This window comes from Talpa occidentalis, unplaced genomic scaffold (assembly GCF_014898055.3).
Source record: "Talpa occidentalis isolate TD23 unplaced genomic scaffold, MPIMG_talOcc4v2.1, whole genome shotgun sequence".
NCBI classification, from domain to species: domain Eukaryota; kingdom Metazoa; phylum Chordata; class Mammalia; order Eulipotyphla; family Talpidae; genus Talpa; species Talpa occidentalis.
Genome location: NW_026555331.1, coordinates 154,992,578 through 155,017,516, shown reverse-complemented (window position 1 = coordinate 155,017,516; position 24,939 = coordinate 154,992,578). Strand labels below are relative to the sequence as shown.

At 66.2% G+C, this 24,939-nt stretch overlaps 2 protein-coding genes across 8 annotated transcripts in view; one reads left to right on the top strand and one right to left on the bottom strand.

Moving 5' to 3' along the window:
• Positions 1 to 9,017, top strand: part of LMBR1 (limb development membrane protein 1) — an 81,147-nt gene extending 72,130 nt beyond the window's left edge. For 2 of the 3 annotated variants that reach the window (XM_037516454.2, XM_037516450.2), the window contains 2 exons: positions 6,493 to 6,654; positions 8,444 to 9,016. In XM_037516454.2, coding sequence (XP_037372351.1) covers positions 6,493 to 6,654; positions 8,444 to 8,529 — 248 coding nt within the window. In that variant the 3' untranslated portion in view covers positions 8,530 to 9,016. Of the gene's footprint in view, positions 1 to 6,492; positions 6,655 to 8,443 lie in introns of all 3 variants that reach the window. The other variant, XM_037516463.2, reaches the window with a different exon arrangement.
• Positions 9,018 to 12,587: 3,570 nt separating this feature from the next.
• On the bottom strand, positions 12,588 to 24,427 carry RNF32 (ring finger protein 32). Of its 5 annotated transcripts, none has more exons than XM_037516381.2 (9): positions 24,201 to 24,427; positions 23,642 to 23,742; positions 22,878 to 23,142; positions 21,310 to 21,452; positions 20,662 to 20,694; positions 20,071 to 20,195; positions 19,237 to 19,345; positions 13,437 to 13,604; positions 12,588 to 12,944 (listed from the first exon to the last, which is right to left on the bottom strand). In XM_037516381.2, exons 2-9 carry the CDS (start codon positions 23,690 to 23,692, stop codon positions 12,717 to 12,719), a joined length of 1,122 nt encoding a protein of 373 aa, XP_037372278.1. In that variant the 5' UTR covers positions 23,693 to 23,742; positions 24,201 to 24,427; the 3' UTR covers positions 12,588 to 12,716. The 5 variants fall into 5 exon arrangements, with proteins under 5 accessions (XP_037372278.1, XP_037372297.1, XP_037372288.1 ...); XM_037516400.2 differs by having other exon boundaries at positions 23,642 to 23,719; XM_037516391.2 differs by having other exon boundaries at positions 23,642 to 23,719; positions 24,170 to 24,208.
• Positions 24,428 to 24,939: the final 512 nt, after the last annotated feature.

The window sequence follows — 24,939 nt, the reverse complement described above, 5'->3', positions numbered from 1 at the left end:
AGAGCCAGGCTGTGAGGAACATTCCGTACTTTCAGATTAGATGGATTGGTGTCGAGACAGTCCTGTGGGCAGTGGGGAGCCCCTGTGCTGGCCCCCGGGGCCCCAGGACCCCCGGGCAGTGCAGGGCGAGGAGCATGGCTGCGGGGCTCTGCTGTGTGGTTGCTGAGATAGCGCTTTGAGGGAGCCCAGTGTGGGGGGATTTGGGGTCCCTGCTTCCCGTTTAGTTCCTAGACTCTGGGGCTGACGGCCTGCAAATAAGACGGGACCAGCCCGGTGAGCTGTCCGTGGGTGCTGGACTTGCACCGGAAAAATGGTTTCGCTGTAGTGATGGGTTTTGTGAAAACAGATTTTGTGCCCTTGCTTTATTATGCTTAATCAAGGAATGATGGAGAAATTAACATTTTTGCATTATTCATTATTTGAAATCTTTAACTAATGGGAAATTTTTTCTCCATTGCAACCGATAGACTGCAATATCTTTATTCATTTCTGTTTTAAAATTATTTTAATAATTACTTTTTACAGGATGGGCTTTGGATAATAACAGTTACTTTTTTCATCCTGAAGTTCTTTTTGTAACTTTTAAATTATGCAAGGTACACGGGCGGTGTGACCTTAAAACAAACACACGCGCGCTTTCCCACCCGCCCGAGTCTGCCTTCAGCACCCCCGCTTCCCGTCTCCCCTCGGCCCCCCCGTGACGCGGGGGACAAAGTGGACTCTGTCTTTGGCCCCGATGAGGGGACCTGTTTGAAAACCGGTCCTCTTGGAGAGGTCTTCCTGGGGTGTCACACAGGGGCACGACCGAGTCACCCCGGACGCCCCCTCTCCAGCTCGCGGTACGAGCCAGGAACAAACGATGCTCAGACAGGCGAGCGCAGAACGCGGCGCGAACCCTCGTCTGTGCTCCTAATGGCGGCTTTGGTGTGAAGGTAATTCCAAAGCCCGTCCTGTAAATTTCTCAGCAAATAATTTGTAACTTAATTGTATTCACTCATGTTGCAGAAAGTCACAGAGGAGTCTTCTAATTAGCTTTGATTACAGATGTTCTGAATAATACATTCGTTGTGTCTGGTGAGGATTTTTAATAATAAAGACAAGTGTTCTGGGTCAAATGTCTGGAAGAGTTCAGAGAGCAGCTAGTGCCCCCCGAGCTTCCAGGCTGCACCCCCCGCCTCCTAGACCCTGAGCTGGCTCTCTGAGTCCCAGGCTGCCCCCCAAACCACGGGATGTACCTCCAACCCCCCACACCGGTCCCCAAGGTCCAGGCTGCCCTCGTGTTCCTCTGATGCCCGGTTTTGGACACGCAGTCTCTCCTGAGAAAGTGGACACACTTTCAAATGTCTTGAGTTGCAGTTTGTTATAAACATTTTCAATGACAATAATTCCAGGCAGCACCCGTAGCTGGGAGGAGCCCTAAGGTGTGCTTGGAAACGGAGCGTCTCAGCCTGGGCCGTCAGCTCGGAGTCGCTGCCCTGGAGGCCGGGGGCTGCCTGGCTGGCTCTGTCATGTGCACGCACACGGAGGAGTCCTCCTTGCAGCGAGGTTGAAGATTGGAGTCCTGTGTGCCCCCCCCCCCCGCCTCAGTCCCAGCCCCTGGGCAGAGTGGGGGAGCGCCCCGGGCCGGCCAGGTGCCTGCACGCGGTGCCTGCAGGAGAGGTGTCCCCACTTTCCTTCGAGGCCTTGCTTGGCACTCGCCCCGCCCTTAAAGTGGAAGGCCCAGAGCCACTTCCCTGCGGGCCTGCCTCGCCGCCGGCGTGTGGCCTGGTTACCCGTCCCCAGATGTGTCTCGCCCACGGGGCCAGCGTGTGCGGTCCGGGCCCCTCTGGCTCTCCCCATCTGCCTTTCCGGCCGCCACCCCGTCCCTTCTCCTCCGGCTGTTCCTTAGCTGTCCCTTTGCTGCCCCCCAGCGCCCCACTCTCGTCCCCGGCTCCAGACCTCGGCCCACCACCCACCTGAGCTGAGAAGAGAGGGCCCAGCTGTGCGCGGGCCGTGGCGCTCACTGCACCCCCACCCCCGTGTGTGCATGTGTGAGTTCGTGTGTGCGTGTGTAAGAGAGAGACCCTCTCCCTCCCCGCTCTCCGCCCCTCCTCCCTGCAGTGTCCCTTTGGACCGGCACACTCCCTGCCCTGCTGGCCGGACCAGAGGCCGGGGCTCGGCCTTCTGCCCACACAGGGGGGCCCGGTCTCATGGGCGTTTCTGAGCCCACCTTTCCCTCACCTGCCCCCCAGCGAAGGGTGATGGTGTCGGCGCGTCCTCACCAGAGCCGGAGCCGCAGGTTACCTGCCTCATGTGCCAGGGTTCTAGGCAGGCGGCTCCCCTCGAGGGCCGGAGCCAGGCCCTGGGCTCGTTGGTTCCTGGGGAGTCCAGCCCGGGGCTCCGTCCTGGAGACCCCTCTGGGGCAGCGGGACAGGGCCTCCCGGCCTGCTCCCCAGGGGTGCGGGGCTGCTCCTGGGCGGCTGTTGTGCTCCTCCCCGGGGCTGGCTTCTGCGCAGCCCACGCTCGGCCATCTGCAGCCGCCTTAGCCGGGGCTGTAGGCTCGCGCTGTGTGGACGCGGGCAGGTGCTCCCAGCGCTCAGCGGCCTCCCCCTGCCCGCCCGCAGTCCTGCTCCCGCGCTTCCCTCCGGGCCAGGGCGAGCCCCCGCCGCGGGGCCCAGGTCAGCTGGCGCCGCCCAGTCCTCTTCTGGCCGAGTGGCCTGACCCCCTGCTCACGAGTCCCGAGGCTGGGCCTCGGATGGCGCCGTGTCTGTCGGCTGCACCTGCCCGCGCGCCTGGCTGCTCCTTGTCAGCGCCTCGCCCCATGCCCGCGGCTCGGGCGGGTTGGGTGGGGACAGAGGGCCCTGTGCCCCCGCGTGCCGGCCCCCGCAGCCCGGCCGTGCACACGCCCCCGCCTCGGGCCTCTCCTGGGGCCCCGTCGCAGCCCCCAGCTCCCGCCCTCTGCCCGCGTGCGCTCCTCGGGGAGCGGCTGGGCTGCAGCGCTGCGGCGAGAGGGAGCTGGGTGCTCGGCGTCCCGTGCTGCTCCACGGACAAGGGGCTGTGTGTGGGCCCCCCGCTGCCCGGGCCCCCACAGCGCCCCTGCGCTGGGGGTGTGACGGCTGCGCAGGATGCTCCCAGTGAAACTCAGACACAGAAGCGGCTGGATCCGGCCGGCCCAGCACCCGCTGGGGTCGCGGCACTCGAATCCGTCCCACTTTCTTGGCTGAACGGCCCAGCGCGGCTGCTCCACGCCGCCTCTTCGTGGGCTGGCGGTCGGCGCCCCGTCAGCCGCTCCTGTGCTTGGGGCTGGAGAGTGGCCAGCGCCCTTCTTTCACCGCGTGTCTCGTTTTCCCAGCCCTGTTGTTCAAGAGCCGCTCCGCTCGCTCCTCCTGTGGCGGGTGGTTGTGGCTCCTCGCCATGCTGAGCGTTGGTGCACGGCTGGGTCTATTCTGGACTTCGCCCCGTGGATCCACGGGTCTAGTGCTGCCAGGACCGTATTGTTTGACCAACTGTTGCTTTACAGTATATTTCATGTCAGCTTCCTTTGCATAGCTTCTGACAAGAAATCTTTTGTGATGTCTTTTTTTTTTGCCCCTTTTTAAATTTGGCTGTTAAGATTTTTCACCCTGAAAAAAAAATTTTTTTTTCACCCCATCACTAATTTCAAACAGTTTATGATGTGCTTTGGTATAGTTTTTCTCAGACTTCTTGTTCATTGAGTTCGTCAAGCTCTGTGATCTATAGAACGTAGTTTTCGTCAAATTTGGAAGCTATTCAGCCTTTTTTTCTACAGATATTTTTCTCGTCTCATTCTTCTCTGCCGGGAAGGCGCATCATGAGCATATCAGCTATTTAAGATTAATCCACAGTGCACCCGTGCTCTGTTCATTTTTGTCTTTTTTTGCTTTCTGTGTGTCATGTTGAATAGTTTCTATTGCTCTGTCTTCTAATCGATTAATCTCTTCTGTCATCGTGTGTGATTTGTCATCAATCCCATCCATTGTGTTTCCTTGTCTTTCATTACAATTTTCTTCTGTGGAAGGTCAGTTCAGGCCCACTGCTGTCTTCTGCGTCTCCACAAGCTCGGTCTTGCCTGCAGTCTCGGAACCACCAAGAGCATAGGTATGACCGTTTGAAGGTTCTTGCCGCGCCCCCTTCCCTCCGTGAATTGGGGGTGGGCGCTGTCCTCCAGCTCTGCTGACCGCCGTGCTCTGGCCGCAGTGCTGTCCTGGGCCTCAGGTCTCTGCGAGGTGTCAGCACTGACCTGCCCTCTCCCCCTCCTGGGGGCCCTCTGGGCGGGGAGCCGAGGCAGACAGGGGGTCCGCTTGCCCGTGTCCCCGCCCGCATCACTGACCTCCACTGCTGGATGCCCAGGCTCTCGAAACCCTGGTTTGTCCATGTTGTCTGTCTTGGGGTCTTGGGGGTTGATTCACATGTGAAGGAAATTGAGTCTCTTTTTACTCTGTCCTAACCAAAGCGTATTTTTAGTGGCCAAATAATACTCCATCACATGTATGTATATGCATGTGTGTGTTTACATGTGTACGTGTGTGTGTGTGTGTATTTTTGTCTCTTTTTAGTTTTTAGTTTTTTTCTCTGCAAACCACCTGTATCCCAGGGCGGCAGATGGGATGTGGGTACAGGTGGTTTGACAAAACATATTTCTAACTGGTGGATTTCATGAAAATCTGCTTGCACAGTAAGATTGTCAGGGGCTAAGGTCTTTGTGGGAATGCCACCCCCTCCCACACGCAGCCTGGCACTCCTCGGCCTTGGGACGACTTTGCTCCGAGCGAGGGGTGCCAGCGGCAGTGTGAGCCTGCGGGCGACCTTAGTTCTGAAGCTAGTGATGCTTACGAGGGATTGTAGATTGCGTTACTTCATACTCTGGAAGTCACATTTGGACGCCGTCTTCGGTAAATCTAATTCAAAAGGCTGGTTTAGAGAAGGAATCTGAGACGCGGCCAGGGTAATAGTGTACAGCAGCGCCGTGAAGGCCTGCGGGGACGGCGCGGGTCCCAGGGTCGCATCAGAGAACGTTTCCTTTACAGCCTCGTCTTTTGCAGCGAGGCGCCGTGTCCTTTGCGGCACCTGACACTGAAGTCTCGGCTGTTCGTTCAGCCATTGGTGCGAAATGTCCGCGCGCACGATTTACCGTCTTATTTCTGAGTGACTTTCACGGGCCCTTCTGTGCATCAGGCTTCCTGGGGCCGGCCCTCTGCGCTGCAGTGCCCGCTCTGGCTCCAGGGGAGGTCCTCGCTGGGCCGCGCCGGCAGGCCCGAGTGTGGGAGCTGCTGTCTGAGGACGCCGCGCTGCCTTCAGCTGGCTCGGGGGCCCTGGTGGGCATGGGCTCACCGGCGGAGGCGACCCCGGTGCGGCTGAGCCCCCGGCCTGCTTTCCGCAGCGCCCTCTGGAGACCAGCCTCTGGGTGGAACAGGCGTGTCGAGATGTCCCGGGACAGCGACGTAACTTTTGACGATGGGATCTTCTTCTTGTTTTAGTTACTTTAAAATTTGCTGCCTTAATGCTCGTTCCTTCCCACGGCAGTGCAGGTCAGCGTGTTGCACACGCGTGCGGCCGGTGCCAGCAAGCTGGAACGCGGAGTGCTGGTTCTTCTCAAGTTGGCACTTTTATCTAAAAGCGCAGTTTAGTTGTGCTCAGCGCGAGCCTCGCAGCGGAGACGCTGAGGCTGAGGGTCGAGGCATCTCGCGTGCAGTCTTCTCAGAGCTCACAGGACCGACGTGCCTGCGGCGTTGGCCGGCGCCATCTTTTAGCCAGTTAAGAGGTTTAAAGCATTGCATTGAAGCACCCGTGTCTTTGGAAATCCCTGCACAGCCTCACATTTTGTCCAGTGCCATCCGTGAGGTGACCTGAGGCCAGGACCAGGTGCGTAGGGGTGGCCGGTGTCCTGCTGGTCTGGGCCCACAGCAGGTCGAGCGCCTGCCCTGCTGCGCCTAACTCCCCTCGAGTGTGCCCCTCGCTCCGTGCGGGGCCACCGTCCCGGGCCGCAGAGCCCCCCGCCACCAGCCCCCGCGTGCAGGGGTGGCCCCTCTGGCTGAGTACTGGTTAGAACCCCCACCCTGGTCTGGCCAGCGCCCGTCAGATAGACTGAGCTCTTTTGTTTCCAAAATGGCATTTCACTGTGCGTAGGGTGTCGTCCGAGGCCAGAGGATGTTTCTTTCTGGAAAGACCTCCTCCCTTGCCCGCCTCTGAGGGGTGTGGGGCGCAGGCGCTGCTCTGGCTGGGACGCGCGGGGCTGGGAGGCCGGGCCCGGCCTCACGGAACTTTCATTCTGAGGGGAAAGGAGGCCCGCGTGTGCCAGGGGCGGAGGAGAGCCCGGCGAGGCCTGGAGGGAGGGCGGAGGAAGCAGGTGCCTGGTCCCCGCGTGCTCTCATGCCACCCCCTTCTCTTCCGGCCCTGCCCGGCCGCCTCGTCCAGCCGCCTCATGCGCGGTGCTGCGCCTGCGCCAGCATCTGTGGCTGCTTGTGTTAAGGGTGGTTTATTTGTTTTTCACAGGAATCACGAGATTTGATCTGCTTGGAGACTTTGGAAGGTTTAATTGGCTGGGAAATTTCTATATTGTCCTGTCCTACAACTTGCTGTTCGCGATTGTGACGACGCTGTGCCTGGTCCGCAAGTTCACCTCCGCGGTGCGGGAAGAGCTCCTCAAAGCCCTAGGTATGGGGTGCCGGGTACTCTGTAGGCCGGAGTACTGGGATGCTGGGCGCTCTCCAGGCTAGGAGCCCGGGGGGCTGGGATGCCCTCTCTGGCTGTGGACGTGTTGGTATTTGAATGACTTTAACTCTTCACCTGTTCATTTTCCTGAATGTGGTGGCTCAGCTCTGGGGGGGTCAGGCCCAGCCCCTCCTTGGGGGCCATGGTCCTGCGCCGGTGCTTCCTCAGCCTCCCCAGGACAGCAGGGCCAGCGCAGCGGCTTCGTGGCCCCCCCCGGTGGGGCAGGGGGCAGTGCATGTGGGGTGCTGGGCTGGGCACCCACTGTCACTGCGTAGCTATGCATCCTGACCCTGTTTTTGGTCAGCTGCTTGAGGCGTGAACTTTGCAAGTATCCCTCCAGTCACCCGCTGATGACCTGGTGGTTGCGCGCAGCGGCCTTGGCGGGCCAGGGGCGGGCACTGAGGGCTGCGTCTAGGAGGACTTAGAGATGTGTGGCTGAGCACTGCCCGGGCGGTGCGAGCTGCCCCATAACCTCTGGGCCTTGTGGGGGGTGATTTTGCAGCAGTCGAGGGGCATGTCCTGACGCTGGGCCCCTGGTCCGGATGGCCTCCTCTGGACGCCTTTCCTATTCCAGGTGCTTCCTGGCTGCCCAAGAAGCGGCCTGGTGTCTGTCGGGGGTAGAGCCCAGGCCAGGCCTTCCCTACCAGGCAGGGGTGGGGGCTGGGGGCTGCGGGTGGCCGCACCTTCCCTGGACGCACCAACTCACTGCGGCGGGCGCCGAGGCCAGTTTAGAGCCACGGGGGCGGCAGGGCTGCGGTCCTCAGGGTTGGGGGGACCCTTGGCCAACGTCAGAGCCGCCTGGGGGGTGGGTCTCCCGGTGGGTCTCCGGATGTCCCAGGGCAGCTCCCTCAGGGGCCGGTTACCTGGGCCGTCGCAGACCCGAGGGCTGCACGGGGACCGGACTATGTCCACGCGGACGAGCTGTCTCCAGTGCCCGTCACTCTGCGCAGCCCTGACAGCCAGAGTCTGCACTGTAGGCGCCTGGCACAGCCCAGGACTCAGGGTGCTCCAACCGGCTCCTCCAGGGTAGCCTGGGGCATGGGGGGGGTCCCTCATTGGAGGGCGGGGGGGGGGACTGGGGGGTGTGGCCTGCACACCCAGTTCCTGAGGAAGCGGGGCTCCTCTCCCCGGACTTTGCCCTGGCCACCAGGGGTCGGGTCTGCATCTCTTGTGGCTCCACCAGGGCCTCGGTGCAGGCTGGGGGATGGGGGGGTTCCTTTCCCACCCTCCTGTGTTGGGGGGGTTCCTTCCCACCCTCCTGTCATGCGTTGGGTCTTCGCTGTCACTGAGATGAGCGTGGACAGTTCACAGCCTGGGGCTGTGCGAACTCGGGGCTGACACCAGCTCGGAGCCGTGGGCATTTTGGGGGACAGGTGACCCCACCCCAGTCAGTTTTCTGCGTGTTGCGAAAGCCTGCCCCATGAAAGTCGTGCCGGACACCCCGCCTGTGGGCGCAGTGTGCTGTGCGGGTTTGCCCCCAGCGTCCCCTCTGTGCAGGGGCCTCATGACCCCCCACAGGGCAGTGATGGTTTTTCTCAGGTAAGTAGTTTGGAGTCGGGAAATATTTATGTTGGTTTTGCCATTTTTTACTTTTTCCGAGGCCCCTCCCGTTGCTTGTTTTGGTCGTAGCTCAGTGTTTCGGTGTCTCCCTGGGGCGCCGTCTTGTGGGCGCAAAGGCCGAGTCTCCCGCGGAGCCCAGGTCAGCCGCTCTCTCACGCCGGTTCTCCCGCAGGGCTCCGCAAGCTGCGCCTGTCCAGCGCCCCCCGGGAGCCGGACTCCGCCAAGCCATCGGCCAACGGGCACCAGAAGGCGCTCTGAGACGCCGGCCTTCTCCTGCGCCCCTGGCGGCCGCGCCGGTGTGGAGGGGACATGACCATGTGGAGGGAACATGCCTGGCCTGGTGACGGGCGGAGGTGCCCGCGGACCGAGGCCGGCCTGAGCCGGGGCGGCATCAGAGCCCAGCGCCTGCATCAGGCCCGCCCCAGTGGACTCCGTGCGGCCCGCCCCGAGCTCCGCTGCCGGGGACAGCGTGACCGTGGCCCGCTCGCTCTGGCCTGCAAGCCTCGCGCCAGGGCCTCTGGCTCCATGCGCCCGGCGTCCCGTGAAGGCCAGGACCGCGCCCCACCCCAGCCGCCCTGCTGCAGGCACGCCGCCGGCCCGCAGGTGGGGAGAGTCTGTGAGGCGCGCCCGTGTACCCGAAATTCAGAAGGTCTCCATGCGGCGCCCACATCAGAACAGCCGAGGCGTGTCCGCGGTCTGCAGAGGCGCACCGGGAGGGAGCCGCGTGGCCGCTGCGCTGCGGGCGCGCCTGGGCACAGCTGCAGCCCCTGCCCGAAGAGCGCGCCTCCAGGGCTGGTCCTGGGCTGCGGGTGAAGGAGCCCGTGCGCCCTGACCAGTGCTGCGGACGCGCGGGCCTCCGTGTGCTGGGCGGTGTCTCCTGCGCCTGGGCACGGGGGCTGCGGGGTGCCGGCCCCCAGCGGGAAGCCCGCCCTCTGGTGGCCGTGCCGGTGGCGCGTTCCCGGCGCGCAGGGGCTCCCGCGAGACGCGCCTCTCCAAGCTGAGGCCACCGCCGTGCCCTCCGGGCATCGCGCCCCGCACAGGCCCCGGGCCCTCGCCGGTTCCCAGCACGAGTTGGTTCTGCAATATTTAAATACTTTTAAAATTCTAAATTTGCAGATTATAACATTTATAATGATTTTTACGGATTGTCATTTCTTAGATTTAACATTTGGCTTTACGAACAGTCTAGATCCAAGTAGACCTGCTGTAGACCCGGTTTCCATGGAAATGTGCGGCGGGCTGGGGCGGTGGCGAGGACGGCCCCGCGGGTCCCCCTTGGCCGGGCGCCGGGCCGCGGGTGCCGGCAGCAGGGCCGGCTGTCCTGGGGTCTGCGCCTGGTCGCCGGCAGCACCTGACTGTGCGGCGAGGTCGCCGCGGGACGCTTGGCCGCAGGACGCTTGGCCGCGGGGACTCCGCTCCGCGCCGTGTCGGCGTTGTTTACTGTGTCCTCGGACGTTCCGTGGGCGCCTCCGCGTGACTTTTTACATGTCCTAGAAAATAAAGTTTCATAACAAGTGATGGCAAGTTTGGTTCACAAGTGCTCGCGTGCGCTCCTGGCGTCCCCTGTGCCGTCCCCTGGGGCTGAAGGGGCCGGGGGTGGGGGTCCTCCCCTTGGCAGCGTGGGCCAGGGAGACCGGACTGGGCTGGGGTTTCCTGCCCCGCGAGAGGCCCTGGCTCCCCTCGCCTGCCCCGGGAGCAGGGGTGGACGGCCGCGTGTTTTCTCCACAAATGCTCTGAGCTGTTAAGTTTGGTTTGACTTCCAAGTCCCTCCACAGAGCAGAGCAGCACCGGCTGTGGCACCTCGAATCCAGAGCTCCCCAGGGTGGGTGCCCCAGTGGCTGTCACCCTGTCGCACCAGCGCTGCCCAACCGGAGCGCTTCAGAGAGCACCTCATATGGTAATGGGCACACACACCCACACCTGACACTGGACGCCCCACACACAGCACACACACCCACACCTGCCACCAGACAGCCCACACGCCCAACTCAGCACACACCACACACCCCCACACAGTGCACACACACCCCCACACCCCCCACACCCCCCTACACACACACCACACAGCACACCTATACACACACATTCCACACACACCCCCTATACCACACACACACACACAGACCCCACGTGCTTCTCTGCACATACCCATGGGCACTGCCAACTTCCGTGGTGCGTGGCACGGGCACTTGGCTGGCTGTGTGACTGGTCAAGTGCCGGACGCAGACCGGAGCCCCTCCTGACGCGCCAGCGGGTGCGGAACTGCAGTTCGGAAAACGGACTTGGGGATCCGGGGCGGTGCAGACTGTTTCTGGACACTTTTCAAGCAACATGCTCTGCCACAGCCCACCCATGCGAGGCCGACCTGGGGTGAGTGTGGCGGGTCCGAGGGCGCTGCCAGGACTGGCCGCGGGGACGCTGTGCGAGGGCCTGGGGAGCGGCCGGGTGGGGTTGGGGGAGCGCTCCCCGCCAGGCTGCCTGGGGGGCTGCGGAGCGCGGGGCAGGGCAGCACCCCGGGGGACTCTGCGGGGCCCTGCTGTCGTGCTCCAGCAGCTGGGCCTCCTGCGGCACCCACCAGTGCCCCAAGCCCGTGGGCCCGGGTCATGTGGCTGGACGGTGCGACTGGACGGTGCGGCCGGCGGGCAGTGCCTCTTCTTGTGCAGGAGGCAGCACCATCAGGCCTGCTCTGCAGGGGCAGCCCCAGCGTCGAGCGGTGGCTCGCGGGGCCCCGGGGACAAGGGCCTGACCCGGCCTCCTGGGCTCCTGCCCTTGATCACTTCCCCGAGTATCTAGCTTGGTCCACTTCCCGGTCCTGGTGGTGTTTCCTTGGCAGACCCGGCCCAGGGGTGCGGGCAGGGCAGGGGCGGGGCGGAGTGAGGGTGGAGCCTGGCCCAGAGAGGCGATTCTGACTGTGTGGCTCGTTGCGGGCCTTGGATCAGGGCGTTGGTGGGCAGTGCCAGCCGGGATCCCCCAGGCCGCCGCCGCCCTCCGCAGCGTGCCTGCAAGCGCAGAGCCGCCTCCCCTTCCCGGAAGGTGGCCAGTCGTGGCGGCTTCTCTGCGGACTCGAATCAGCCCTTTGAATTTTTGACCGAATCTAGTTCCTAAACGTCGGTGTTTAAATGTGCTGTGAGTGGAGCCCCATGTGACTGCGGTGACAAGCCGAGGCGCCTCAGGACCTCGTGCAACCTTCCCCGGGGCGAGGGCGGCCAGCGCCGCCCTGAAAGGCCTTCGTGTGGCTGTGAGCCATCTCCCCCACCCCTCGGTGGCCCCTTGGTGACGGGTATCTGGCTTGGTCCAGCTGCTTCCCCGTGAGCCCGTCTGCTGAGCGAGGGCGGGTCGGCTGGGAGGCCTCCCAGCAGCTCTTCAGGCCGCTGTGGACACGGGTGTCCCGCATTAAGCCCAGCACCGTCCATGTGGGGCCTGCCCGTCCCAGGTCCACGCTTGGGGCAGCCGCTAAGTCAGAGATGCCGCTGCCCTGGGGCTCGTGTGGTGCCAGCGTGGCTCCTGGCGCTCGGTCAGCGGCTGGCCGGGCAGGCCCCACTCTGAGACCAGAGGAAGGCAATGTGTGGGGGGGTGTCCTGCTCTCACGCATGCCAGCCTGGCCCCGGGGCTCCCCCAGCCAGCCTCCCCTGCGCTCAGCCACCCGTGGCCCGCGCCCCCTGGCCAGGTGATGTGTCCTCGCGTAACTGGCTGTGGCCTGTGGGCGCCTCCCAACCAACCGGCGAGGCAGGGAGCCGAGCCCCGTGGGAGCCCCGTGGCAGCAGAGGGCTGGGGCTGGGGGTGCGCCACCTCTGGGGTCCAGGCCCATCTCTGCCAGCGCCGGGGTGCTTGGCTCCTGGGCCCCGGGCCCCCAGGAATGGGAGCCCTGGCCAGAGCCGTTCGGGGCTCTCCTTGCGTGACAGCACCGCTGTGCGTCTTCTGAGGTTGAACGCGACGGAATGCTCTACTTTGAGGTTTCGCCTTCCGAGTGCGGGAGCAGGACCGGTCTGGCCAGCAGCAAGAGCGCGGCCGCCCCAGCATCCCGGGGGCCCGGGGAGAGGCAGCAGCTGCGGCCCATCCGGGGAGACTGGCTGCGGCCACGGTGTCCACCGGCCTGGCCTGGCCTGGCCTGGCCTGGGTGGCCGGTGGGGCAGGTGGGCGCCCCTCCCCCCCCCGGGCCCCCCTCCTTCGTGTGCACGCACACACACGCGCACCCCGCCCCGGGGCTCTGCTCGCTGGTCACAGACCCCGCGACGCATCCCTCCCCTCACCTTTTCTGGTGGATTAAACGCATTTGGAATTTCCTCTTCGGAATCAAACACAGGTGGGGCGTCGGCTTTAGAACAGGATTCGTTTTCTTATGCACAAGTGCTCGAGCTCCCTTCCCCGGGGACAGAGTATTTCACCCCAACACACCAGGCGAGCCCCCCGCGCCCCCGACTGCGACGTCTCTCCTGACCGTGGCCTCAGCACTCGAGGACTTTCTTCTGATAGCAGGAGCGGCAAAGGGGGCAGGCGTGGAAGGGCAGCGCGTCGCCCGGGGCCAGCTCCTCCAGAGCCAGGAGGCAGGCCTGGTGGAACAGGTGGGAGCAGGACAGGAGCACGGTCTCGCGGCGGGGCGCCGGGCCCCCTGCGCCGGGCACCTCCAGCGGCGTGAGGCAGATGGGGCACTCGGAGCTGTCCCGTTGCAGAGCCTGCAACACGGGGGCGTGTCGGGGGGCCGGGTCTCCTGCACGCGAGGATGCCGGGGGACCCGGGACGTCCCTGCCAGCGCCCGTTCCCCGGGGCCAGGACAGCGGCTTCTGGGCTGGCGGTACCGGTGCCGTGTGCCAGCTCACCGGACAGTGAGGCCGGGACTTTCAGACGTTCCAGGGAGCTGAACTTCGGAATGTCCCTGTTTCTGTGATTTCCTAAGTCTAACCTCTGTCGGGTGTTGAATCACCCTTTCTCCCCAGGCCACTACAGATGCCTCCCTCCAGCAGGGGGCCGCAGGCGTCTCGCCCCCGAGGGGCTTCCGTCACTCACAGACGGCCTCGCCCAACCAGGGTCTCAGACTGAAGGGCCCTGGCCGGCACCCAAGGCCTGTGACGGGGTTTCAGCGCTGGTGCGGACACGGGGCAGGGCTGGCCTGGAACCGGGTCCCTTGACTGCCCCCCCTCCTGCCTGCGCCTGCCCCTGCTGCCCACCTGCATCTGGATCTGCTCCCAGTCCTGCTCGGTGAGCTCGCGGCCGCACCTGTCCTCCAGCTGCTGCAGGACGCTGCGGTTGAGGGCCAGGCAGCGGTCGATCTCCGAGAAGAGGGCGTCCACGTCGGTGTGGTAGGAGCGCAGCAGGCGCCCGCTGATCTCTGCGAACTTGGGGGCGGGGCTCGGTGAGGGGCCGCACCTGCCTGTCCGCCCGCCTCTGCCTTTGCTAACGCGGAGAGACCGACGCGCGCGGTGACTGGGACCGACCCGAGAGGCGACTGGAACGCCCGCCTGGCCTGGCCGCGGGCGCTGTTAGCCGGAAGCCCGTTGACAGCGGAAGGTGAGCGAGAAGGCACGGGGTTTGCCAGTGAGCCGCAGGGTCGCTTGGGTGGCAGGCGAGGACGAGGCCCCTGCGCAGCACCACGGCTGCCCGGGCCTGGCCGGGCCTCGGGCCTGGAGCTGGCTCGCGGCCCTCGCCAGCATCTCCCCACACGGCTGTGCGGGACCGTCAGAAAGAGCCCGAGACAAGACGGTCGCCTTCTTGTAAGCCAGCAGCTCACTGTTCTCAGCTCCAGCACCAGGGCCTGAAAGCCCTGTGGCCTCAGGACAGCGGGAAATGAAAACCTTTTATGCAGCTGATGCCTCCGGCTCATGGGGCGCGGTCAGGGCTCACTGCTGGCTGGACAGGGAGGCGGCGTATTACCCGTAGCTGACGCTTTTGAAAAGTCTGCTTCAGAAGTGCTGCCCTTGAATACAGCCCCAAGCTCGTTGTGAAGTGATCCGTTCTGACCCGACGACCCCGGCTCTCGGGAGTGAGCTGGGCTGCGGCAGGACATGCCACTGCCTCCTCTTGGCAGCACGCGCAACTGCCAGCACGAGCCCCTGAGTGCAGCCCGTGCTACCACGGAGCCTGGCAGGGTGGATCTGCTGAGATCTGTTCAGCAAACTGGAACTTGCCCGGATAATGCACACGCCACAGGCTCACGGGCGCCCCCCGGCTGCCTGCAGGGTGCCCAGCCCAGCCCCGCAGGCCGTCACCTCTCGGCTCAGCTTGGCCACAAGCGCTAACTTGGAGATGCTGCCTATGGTGACTCTCCCTGGTCTCTGCCAATTTTGTTCCCCGAATGAGGGCTCGCCACCCTCCGCGTGCCTTGCCATCGGCACACCACCGGCCGATCTTAAAAAGGCGGAGTCCTAGATGTCCTGGATTATTTGTTAGAAGTTTAACGTCTTGAGCCTTAGTGGGTTTTTAAATTCAGATGGTTATTGTTTTTGGTGTGATTTGGTTACAGCTGTACAGGTTTTAAAGGGATTGCCTGGTCCTCGCAAGTCCTGCATGATTTCTCAGGAACAAACAGAGGAGCAGAAATCCTAGAAGGTCAGTGACGTGGAATCACGGACCCCAACGTCAGTCTCCTGTGGGCTGGGAAGGACGCGGTCTCATGGATCTCGGCCAAGTTGTAGGGATGTGGGCTCTCAGTGGGGGGCGGGGGGCTCACTGTGAGGGGCCCGGGAGGACAGAGGGGGGCTTGCAGGGGGCGGCAGGGGGCCTTTGTCAAAGGGCTCTGGGGACAAGACTGCATCTGGCTTCTCTCCCTAAACTTCTCAAAGAGGCGTGTGATGATATTCTTAGAAAAAACTTCTGGTATACTTGTTTTTAGAACTTTCTAGAACATAAGTCTTAGGCGTGACTCTGGATTGGGTCTGCCCCAGTGAAGTGGGACGCCAGCCTCCTCTCTAACCTTAGAGTCTCCGGGGAGCCACGTAAGGCGTTAAAAACGTGAAATTAATTCTAACGGCGTTTTGTTTAACTGATCCGCGCACATGGGACACCTGCCGTGTCTGGGTGGAGTGAACGGCCAGCGAGGGGTTTTGCATTTTCCCTGCAAGTGCTGCACCTTGCCTTAGGGGCGAGAGTGCCACAGCCGCACCCCCGCGCTCAAGCGGCCGCGCCTCTCAGATCTTTCCCGAGTGCCCCGCGCCTCTGCTCCCCACTGCGCGGCCAGACGCCCTTGGTGACGGGAAGGCCGGCGGCGGGCGGGCACCGGTGGGGGTCGGTTCCAGCTTTCCAGCGGATGCTCAGTGTTCATGCCAGGGAAACACACAATCCACGCGAGTTTCCACTTTACAGAGAATGAGCGTCTTCGGATATTTTTCCTTTTAAAGCCTCATATCTCAGCTTCTTGGTCAGTGCAGTGGCCAGGAGTGCAGGCTCTTGTCAGGTGAAGCAAGTGCTGGTCACTCACGAGAGACGCGCGGCGGCATGCGGGCCCTGGCTAACAAAGGCGCAGGTGAGCCCTGCCCAGGCCCTGCCGACGCCTCCTTGTCAGCAAATCACTTCCTAATATGTTGACTTACGGCCGCTCTCAAAAGCAAAATGAAAGACCTGGAATTTACGGCCTATCAGTGAATCCGCTGATAAGCGTTTACTGGCCTCCTGCCCCCGGCCCGCGAGCCCCTCTGAGTCAGCACCCGGTGTTTGCGTCTCCCCGCGATAAAGGGGCCGGGGGCCGGGTGAGCAAACTCTGCGATGGCTGTTTGGCGAGATGGAAGTGGGAGGGCAGGAGCCCCTCCTGCTGGGCCGGGGCAGGAGGCCCCAGGGTTCGCCCCACATCTGACAAATTGCTAACCTCACTTTTTAAACAACCGCGGGCTTGGGGCGGGTGGGATAACATGAGGCATCTGCAGAGTCTTAACTGCAGCCATAAAAGGCCCGACCTCCAGTCTGCGGGGAGGCTGGGCGCGCAGATAAGCATCAAAGGCCCCTCTGTCCACACGGGCGGGCCCACCCCAGGGGCCCGGGCTCTCATCTGGTGCCGGCAGGAGGGAGCGGCCCACCAGGACAGACTCATCCTCCCGCGTCCCACCGCACTCGGCTCCCCGGGGACCCGCCGCTGTGCTCCGGGGCCTGCCCGAGGGCCGGTGCTGACCCACAGAGGCGGGAGAGGAACGGGAGGCTGCGCCACCCCCCGCGGGCCCTGCAGGACACTCGTGCCCAAGGCAGTGGCCCGAGCTCACCGCCCGGAGTGCTGGGGCCCGGCCGCAGGCCCGCAAACCCCCCCTGACCCGGCCGCCGGCCTCCTGGCCCCTTCCTCCCTCCGGGCTTATGTCCCCAAGGCCACTTCCTGCGGAACCCCCTGTCCGCCGGCCGACAAAGTGGGCCTCGGACGCCAGACGCCCCCGGCGCGAAGGCCTCCCCGGCCTGGGCCTGCTCACGCTGCTGGCGAGTGGCCCTGCGTGGCCTCCTGCTGGCGTCTCAGCTCCTGCTTGGAAGCGGAATGTCCTGAGGGTTGGCAGTGACCGTAGAGCCGCGCCTTCCTCTCGGCACTTCCGCAGGTGCCCTCGGCCGCCGCGCTGGGGCCACGCGGGGAGAGCTGTTGGGCCCCGGCCTCAGGCTGTGACCCGCAGCCGCTTCCCCCGTAACCTGCAGTTTCAGGCGGTGCAGACCAAAGATGAAGTGATTTGCGCTAATTTAGCATTGCGGGGGGCGGCGGGGGGTATCCTCACTCGGGCCGGGCCCCCCATGAGGGTGCTGCGCCCCACATGCCATGGCTTCTTACTGCGCACGCTGCCCTGTGAACCTCTCGTTTCCCGCATCCTCTTCACATGTCCTGGCCCGAGTCCCACGCGCCCGTGGGGGGCTGGGGGTGGGCGGTGGCAGAGGTGGAGCGGACAGCATCGTGCTGCACAGGCACCAGAACCTTCCGGAACCGCCTGGGAACCAGGGTGCTCTCCGCCGGCCACGGAGGGACCTTCTGAAGCCACTGTCACCTTGGCCTGGGCGTTTCCTCCGCGTGGGCCGGGCTCAGCTGGCCCGGAGCCCGCGCGACCGGCCGGGCCGGGCCAGTTGGTGCTGAGGCAGCCGAGTCTGTGCACTGCGCGGGGTGACGCTTCGCTGTACTGACGAGCTTGTGCTAGACAACATGTTCTTCACTTGACACAACCAGTTTAAGCTTTTCTTTTCCTTTTTCTTTTTTCTTTTTTTTTTTACCAAAACATGGAAGTTTGTTTCCTGGTGAAAAGACTAAAACTCCGTCGCGGTCACTGCAGAGGTGCGGCTGGACGGGCGGGCCAGGCCGGTGCTTTCCGGCCTCACCGCTGGGACTGACCGCGGGGACTGGAGGCAGAGGCCCCCTTTCCACGGCCGCGGCTTCTACAAGCACCAGGAGAGTGGCAGCCCCGGGCGCCCCAGTGGGCAGGGCCGGGCCATCGTCCCAGGCAGGACCAGGGCAGGTGGCCGGTCTCCCTGGCCCACGGAATCGGCCACCTCGAGCTGAGTGGCCACAGGGCAGACCGTCCACCTGGCAGGTGGCCCCGGTGCTCTGGCTCCGTCCTGTGCCGTGCGGGGCCCCGCGGAGCGGCTGTGGTATCCGTCTCCTCGGTGGGGCCGCCTGCTGCCCGGGGGCCATCCCGTCACCGCACACCCCACACCGTCCCTCGCCCGCCGGCCCCTGTGGACTGTGCTCGTGCCCAGGGGGGACACCCAGCAGGGGGCAGCCTTGGGCCCCCCTCACAGGGCCGACAGCACACGGGGAGCTCCCCTCCCGGGCCCGGTCACCGGTGTTGCCCTTTGAAAAACGCTCACTCGGGGCCTCTGACCCCGAGCTGCTCGCCCTCCTCGGGGCCATGCGGCTGCGGCGGCCACGTCCACACCGGGACTGCTCGGGGGCCGGCTTCTCGCGGTTCCGTGGCCTGAGGTCTTCGGTCCTTTGCGCGTTTGGAGCTCATTTTGTTACGTCCTCCTGGGGAACCACTTTCATCGCGACGTCCTCGCACCTCGGCCTCCCGCCACAGCGTCTGGCTCAAGTCTCTGCTGGCCACGTGGCCGGCCCTGTCCCTCCGCTCAACGGGCGACTCCGTCCTCTCCCTCGGACCGGCACCCCCGGAGCTGCTCGAGCGCATCTCTGTGGCCGGGGAGCTGGCCTGGCTCTGCGTCGTGTGGCCAGTCACTCTGCGCCTCCCGACTGACCGGGACCCACCCAGCAGGAGCCGCGGGCCGCATCCCGCCCTTGGGGGCCGCTGTGCCGCTCCCAGCCGCTCCTGCTGGGGTTCCGTTTCCTGTGACCCCCAGTTCCTGCACGGGGGTCCCCTGGACTGCTCACAGCCATCTGGTCATGCAGCCGTAACGGGCCACCTCCCCTCCAGGCCTGGGCCACCGTCCCGCGGCCAGGTCTCCCGCGGCGCCTGATTTCTTCCCGCGGACGGAGGGCCGTGTGCGAGCAGCCGGCCAGGGTCAGGAAGGGGCACCCTCCTGCCGGGCCCGAGCCCCCGCCTTCTCTCCAGTCCTGGGCTCTGAAGAGGGCGGCTGCAGGCTGGGCCAGGGGGCGGCGAGGGGCAGGGGAGTGCCCGGGTGGGGGGCTGGCCAGCGGAGCCCGGCAGCGGTGGCGTGTGTCCCGGACCGGGCCTGAGCCAAGCGCAGGAGGGGGCGAGCGCCGGCAGGGGTGGGGCGCCTTCAGGCCGCGTGACCCCCATCTCTCAGGGCTAGCGGGAGAGCGTGAGTGGCGCCCAGGGTGAGGACGAAGGTGTCGGCGCACTGGCTGGGGGCCCCCCCAGTAGGAACCCCGAGAGCCCACAGCGCAGTGCTGCAAGAAACCGGCCGCCGCCAGCCGGGCCAGCCCCGAGGGGCGGGGGCGCCCCGCGGGGTTCCGTCCTCTCGCTGGAGTCAGTCTGGGCCGGCTGGCCCGCCACGGCCAGCGCGGCTTTGAGCTTAATAGTCGTGGAATGTCACAGATTTTATCATTTGACCAGAGAGGAGGAGAAGCAACCCCGCGCGGCCCCTGCGGGATGCGGGTGTCCCCACCTTGGCCTCAAAGAACTTCCTCCTGAGCCCGGCGTCTGTAGGGGGGACCACGCGCCGCAGGTTCTGGTACCACTTTCTGACCACGTGCCCACGCCAGTGGGCCTGGATCCTGGGGGGTGGAGGCCGGCTAAGGGGGGCTGGGCTGGGGCTGGGGGCTGGGGGGGGCGGGGCCGGGGCTGGGGCTGGGCTGGGCTGGGGCTGGGCTGTCTGGGGCTGGGCTGGGCTGGGGCTGGGCTGGGGCTGGGGCTGGGCTGGGCTGGGGCTGGGCTGGGCTGGGGCTGGGCTGTCTGGGGCTGGGCTGGGCTGGGGCTGGGGCTGGGGCTGGGCTGTCTGGGGCTGGGCTGGGGCTGGGCTGGGGCTGGGGCTGGGCTGGGGCTGGGCTGGGCTGGGGCTGGGGCTGGGCTGTCTGGGGCTGGGCTGTCTGGGGCTGGGCTGGGCTGGGCTGGGGCTGGGGCTGGGCTGTCTGGGGCTGGGCTGGGCTGGGGCTGGGCTGGGCTGGGGCTGGGGCTGGGCTGTCTGGGGCTGGGCTGTCTGGGGCTGGGCTGGGCTGGGCTGGGGCTGGGGCTGGGCTGTCTGGGGCTGGGCTGGGGCTGGGCTGTCTGGGGCTGGGCTGGGCTGGGGCTGGGGCTGGGCTGGGCTGGGGCTGGGCTGTCTGGGGCTGGGCTGGGCTGGGGCTGGGCTGGGGCTGGGCTGGGCTGGGCTGGGGCTGGGCTGGGCTGGGCTGGGCTGGGGCTGGGCTGGGCTGGGGCTGGGCTGGGCTGGGCTGGGCTGGGGCTGTGCTGGGCTGTCTGGGGCTGGGCTGGGCTGGGCTGGTCCGGTCCCCGCCTCGCCTACCTGGAGGCACACTTTGTCCGGAAGAGCCGGGCCGCGTCGTGGATGACACGGGTCTGATACTGGTCCTTTCTGCAGAGAGGACACGTTTTCTTACCGGTGAACCTTTCGACGGCCTGCAGGCACGCCTGGGGAGAGACTCCACTCAGAACGCGAGTCACCACCCCGACACCCGCGTTCTTGCTGCCGGTAATTACAGTGTCCTTCCCCCCCGCATTAGGAGACCCGTCCGATCGAGATGACGGGCTGGCGAGGTTTCATCAGGTGCTGACACCTGCCCAGTGAAACTCGCTCCCGAGGTGTTTTTCACAAGCGTCGACATGTAGACGGGAGAGGCCTCGGGGTCGCGGGCCCAGTGCTGCCCCTCGCCCTCGGGCCCCGCCCTGCTCCCCGCCCGCCCACGCCCCCTGGACCCCCGTCCCCCTGACACCCCTCGCCCCTTGGCCCGCGCACCTCCCAGACCCCGCCCCCCCAACAGCCGTCTGCTCGCCGCCGGGGGCTCCAGGCCCACAGTTTCTGAGCAGGTGGTGCAGCGGGGCAGCCCCGGGTCCACTCCTGCCGGGCAGGGGCTGGCTGCACCCCGGGAGGACTCACCCGGTGGAACACGTGGGAGCAGGACAGCAGCACCTGCCGCGGAAGACGGGGAAGACTGGGCGCCCGAGGCTCGCACCCGCGAGTGCTGGGCGCTGCCTCCGCGGGGGGAGGCGGGCGAGGGGCCCCGCGCCCCTGGCCTCGGGCAGGGTCCACCCGGCCGAGGTCCACCCGCCGCAGCCTCGCTGACGGAGGGGGGAGGGGGCGGAGGGGGAGCGGGGAAGGGACGGGGTCGATCGGCCCCTGGAGGAGCAGCTGGCACTGTGCTCCCCCACACGGCGACCTGACAGAGGCCCGGCCCGTGCCTCGCGGTCACATTATCCCTCGGCCCGGAGGGGCGGCCCAGGCCGGGCGGGCGCGGGAGCCCGGGTGAGGGGCCACGGCCTGAGGCCCCTGGGAGCACTGTGCCTGCCGGCCCGGGCCGTCCCCTCTGGACCCCACGCCCGCCCGGCCTCAAGGGCGGGTTGTGGTGCTCGAGGGTCGTGTTCGGGGGCACCTTCTGCTGCTCAGAGCGCCCGCCCTGGAGGCGTCAGCAGTGCTTGCCTTGGCCGGCGCCACACAGCCGGGGGAGGGCCGCGCGGGGCGGCCGCACGGGGGGCGGCGCGGCCAGGGCCGTGGCGTGGCCCGGGGCGGGGAGAGGTGGGGCGGCACCTGCGGGCGGAGCTCGAAGTCCTCGCGGCACACGGGGCAGGGCTGCAGCGAGTCCCCGCGCCGCGCCGACCTCTGCTTGGCCTCATCCCACTCGGCGGCCGACAGTGGCGAGGGGGGGGCGTCCAGCAGGCCCAGCCTCTGCGCTAGGGCGGAATGGGCAGGAGACAGCACAGGTGTCCCCGGCGCACCGAGCCGGACCCCCACGGGCAGCCAACCACACCCACGCGTCCCCCCCAGAGCCGGAGAGCCGGACCCCAAAAGCTCTGCCGCCTGCGGGCGGAGGGGACAGTCAGCGGCACCCCCAGCCCAGCGTGGCGGCGGAGCTCTCCTGAGACGCAGGGAGCCACGGCTGCAGCGCAGAGCCGGGCCGGAGCCACGGGGGCTCCCCGGGGAGGAGAAAAGCAGGTCCTGGGAGCTGAGCGCCGCGGGGCGGGGGGAGTGGCGTCGGGACCGCGTGGGCCGTCACAGCCACGCGGAGGCGAGTCTCGAGACTCCCAGCCGGTGCCCTGGGAACTCCCGGCTGCGCCAGCGGCTCACGGATGTTTCCGCAGTTTCTCGGGAAGCGACAGCACCCCTCAGCCGGGCGGGGGCGGGGGCGGGCGGTGAGCGAGCCCAGGAAGGGGGGGCTGACCCCGAAGAGCCAGTGGGGTCAGCACAGGCTGGGGCTGAGGAGATGCCGCCTCCCAGCCCTGCACCTGCGCCAGGGGCCACCGTCCCGCCAGGAGGAGAATGACAGAAGGTTCCAGAAGGAATGTCTCCTCAAAGACGGACCCGTAACGGCCACTCACTGTGTTTTCATGTATGAGGAGGTGCCGTTCTGGAGGTATTTGGGGGTGGGTTGGGATCTGTGCCTGCCGGTTACACAAAAGCTTGTTTATTAAAACCGCGTGGCGCGCGGCGCCGGCTGGGAGCCCAGGCAGGCAGGACCCGGCTGAGGCGAGGGTAGGGGCGGCCCTCCGGTTTGCGCCCCCGGCCATCCTGCCCTGAATGCCCAAGGCGAAGCTTTAAAAGCCACCGAAGAAAAGGCAGGAAAATCTTTGGCCTATCAGGCGCCTTTCAATCCCCAGGGCAGAAACCACAGCGGCGGGCGCGTGGACGGGACAGTGGCCAGAGGGGAGGCTTGGTTCCGGGGGCTGACCGGTAACAGGAGGGCAGCAGGGCCAGGGGGCGCTCGGGGGCCTTGTCCGGAGGGGGTGGGGAGACCCGTCCCAGACCGGAAAGGCGGCAAGTAGCCTGGAGAGCCCGCGGGCCTCCGCCTGGGCCCCGCCGCGCTCAGCTCCCGCTGGGGGTCTCCTTCCGGGACGCGGGCCTCGCCCCACCTCCCCCAGGTGGCCTCCGGCTTCCCATCGCCGCTGCGGTCACCCTGCCGGCGGGAAGAGCTTCTCCAGCACTAGCAACCTGCTTCAGCGCGTGCACGGCCGCGTCCTGCTCGCGGCAGGTCCCCTGTCACCGCCCGTTCACTTGCGCGCGCCGCCTCCCGCCGGGGCGAGGGCCGTTCCTCCCGCGGCGGACCCCTGCGGCCTCGGCCCGTGGGGAGGCGCGGCCCTCGCGGCAGCCGGGGCGCTCACCTAGGGTCAGCGGTGGCCGCCGCGGGCCCAGGACGTACTCTCTCTCTGGACCCTCCGCTCTGGGACTCGGGGCGGGTTTTGGAAGCCCGGAGTCCACCACCGCTTTTGCGTTTCGCTTTAGAGACTTGGGCCCATTTCCTTTCTGTTGTGCCTCTGTCTTGGAGTGATCTGCGAGCGACAGGTCTCGAAGCTGAAGGCCGTGTGAGATGTGGTCTTGGAGAGCAACTGCCGTCACTGCTACGTTCTCCTGTCGCGCCGGGTGTCCCTGGATGGCAGGGGGAGAAGGGGCACAGAGCTCAGGCGGGGGCCGCTCAGGCCAGAGCGATGGGCCTGGACGGCGGCGGGGCTGGGCGGCCTGCGAGGCCAAACCCAAGTTTCCCCAAGGGCAGAGCAAAGCCTGGCTCTCGGTTTATTCTAACAACATGGTAATGGCCTCGCATTTAATTACTAAAGGCTTAATTATTACATGAATAAATTCATCCTGACCCATAAAAGCTGAGCGTGCCTGAACACATGGGCTCGCCGTGACGGAATCAGGCCCCAGACAGACCGCGCTTCTGAGACTCCACAGGGAAGCTGGCATTTAGGTGTGTGCTTTTTTTGGTAAAAACGTAACTCTTGGCACACTCAGAAGCACCGTGGAGCTCAGCGCTGCAGCCGGCAGCTCCGGGTGGGGTGAGGCCTGCAGCCTCGCCTTCATACGGGCGGGGGGCTGGGCTGGAGCCGGGCGCGTGGCACCTCGCGTGAGAGAGAGGGTCGCCTACCGCGTTTCTCAACGTGCCGCGGCGGGAAAGGGGCAGGCGCGCTCCAGGCATGGTCACACCCCCTCACGGCCTTCCACTCTGCAGAGACCGTCACAAGGAGGCTGTGGGGACAGGGTGGGGGACCAGGGCTCATGCTAGGGGTGGGGCCCCCCAGCTGGTCTGCAGGGGCCCCGCAGGCTGGCTGCGGGAAGGGCCAGGGCCACCACCGGCAGCGTCCGGCGCAGCAGACACGAGCCTCACGCCCGTAGCACCGAGGACAGCAGGGCAGCGCCCACAGGGGGCGCGGGGTGGCCGGGCAACTCGGGACACGGACACACAGAGTGGCCTGGTGTGTGGGAGCGCCCAGCGCGGGGTCGGCGCCCCGGCAGAGGAGGGAGGCGCGGAGCGGGCTGGCGGCTGGACACGCACGAGGGTACCCTCCCCGGGAAGCGGGTCAAGGCCGCGTCAGGCAGGGCCCTGCCAGGACTGCGGCCGCCTTGGTGCCGCCTGCCCGGGCCTGACCCCCCCCCCCCAGAGCCGGGAATGGACCTTTGAGCTTTCAGACAAGGATGCGGGTTACCGGGCGAGTCCAGGATGTGCCGGGATGGGAGGAATAATGCAGTTTTGATGGTAGGACAGTGTCAGGGCCTAATTGCCTGAGCGGGCTTCACACCGAACACCGGAGGGCCACGCCTGCAGGCATCGGGCCTGCGGGGTGCGGGGGCTGCATCGGGGTGCGCTGGGGGGCCCGGACCCGCCGAGGCGCGTGGCGCGTCCTTTCCGTCCCCGGGTCCCGGCTGTGAAGGCCGAGGTGGCTGAAATGGTAATAAATTACCAGAATCTCCTACTTTGAAGACGGCGACCCCCGCCGGCAGGATGCGGGGTGCGCGCCCCCCCCCCCCCCCCCCCCCCCCCCGCCGGCAGGATGCGGGGCGCGCAGAGCAGCCCCAGGGCCGGGCGGCGCGGGCAGAGGCGCTCCGGGATGCGCCGCCCCGCCCCGGACCGCGTTTTCCTTCGCGAACCCCGACCTGCGCCCGGCCGGCCCGCGGGCAGCAGCGGCCACTCTCCGCCCGGCACTGCGGCCTGCGGCGCGGTGGACCCGGCGGGCGGACCGGCGCGTGCTCGGGACCCGGCGCCCCGACGCCGCAGGTGCGGCTGGTGCTGGACAGACGGCGGGCCGGGGGCCTGGCGGCCGGGGGCCTGGCGGCGGGGGGGGGGGGTCAGCGGGGCGCTCAGGGCCGCAGCGGGGGCCGGACACTCGCGGTGACGCGCCACCGCCCGGCAACGGCCCAGCGTCGGCCGCGCGGACCCCGGGCCCC

Coding starts and splice junctions, on each gene's coding strand:
- RNF32 (XM_037516381.2), bottom strand. CDS start 23,692: ATGCCTGGAGCGCGCCTGCCCCTTTCCCGCCGCGGCACGTTGAGAAAC. Junction 21,453..22,877: donor GCGGCCACCGCTGACCCTAG/GTGAGCGCCCCG, acceptor ATTCCGCCCTAG/CGCAGAGGCTGGGCCTGCTG. Junction 20,695..21,309: donor ACTTCGAGCTCCGCCCGCAG/GTGCCGCCCCAC, acceptor CTTCCGCGGCAG/GTGCTGCTGTCCTGCTCCCA.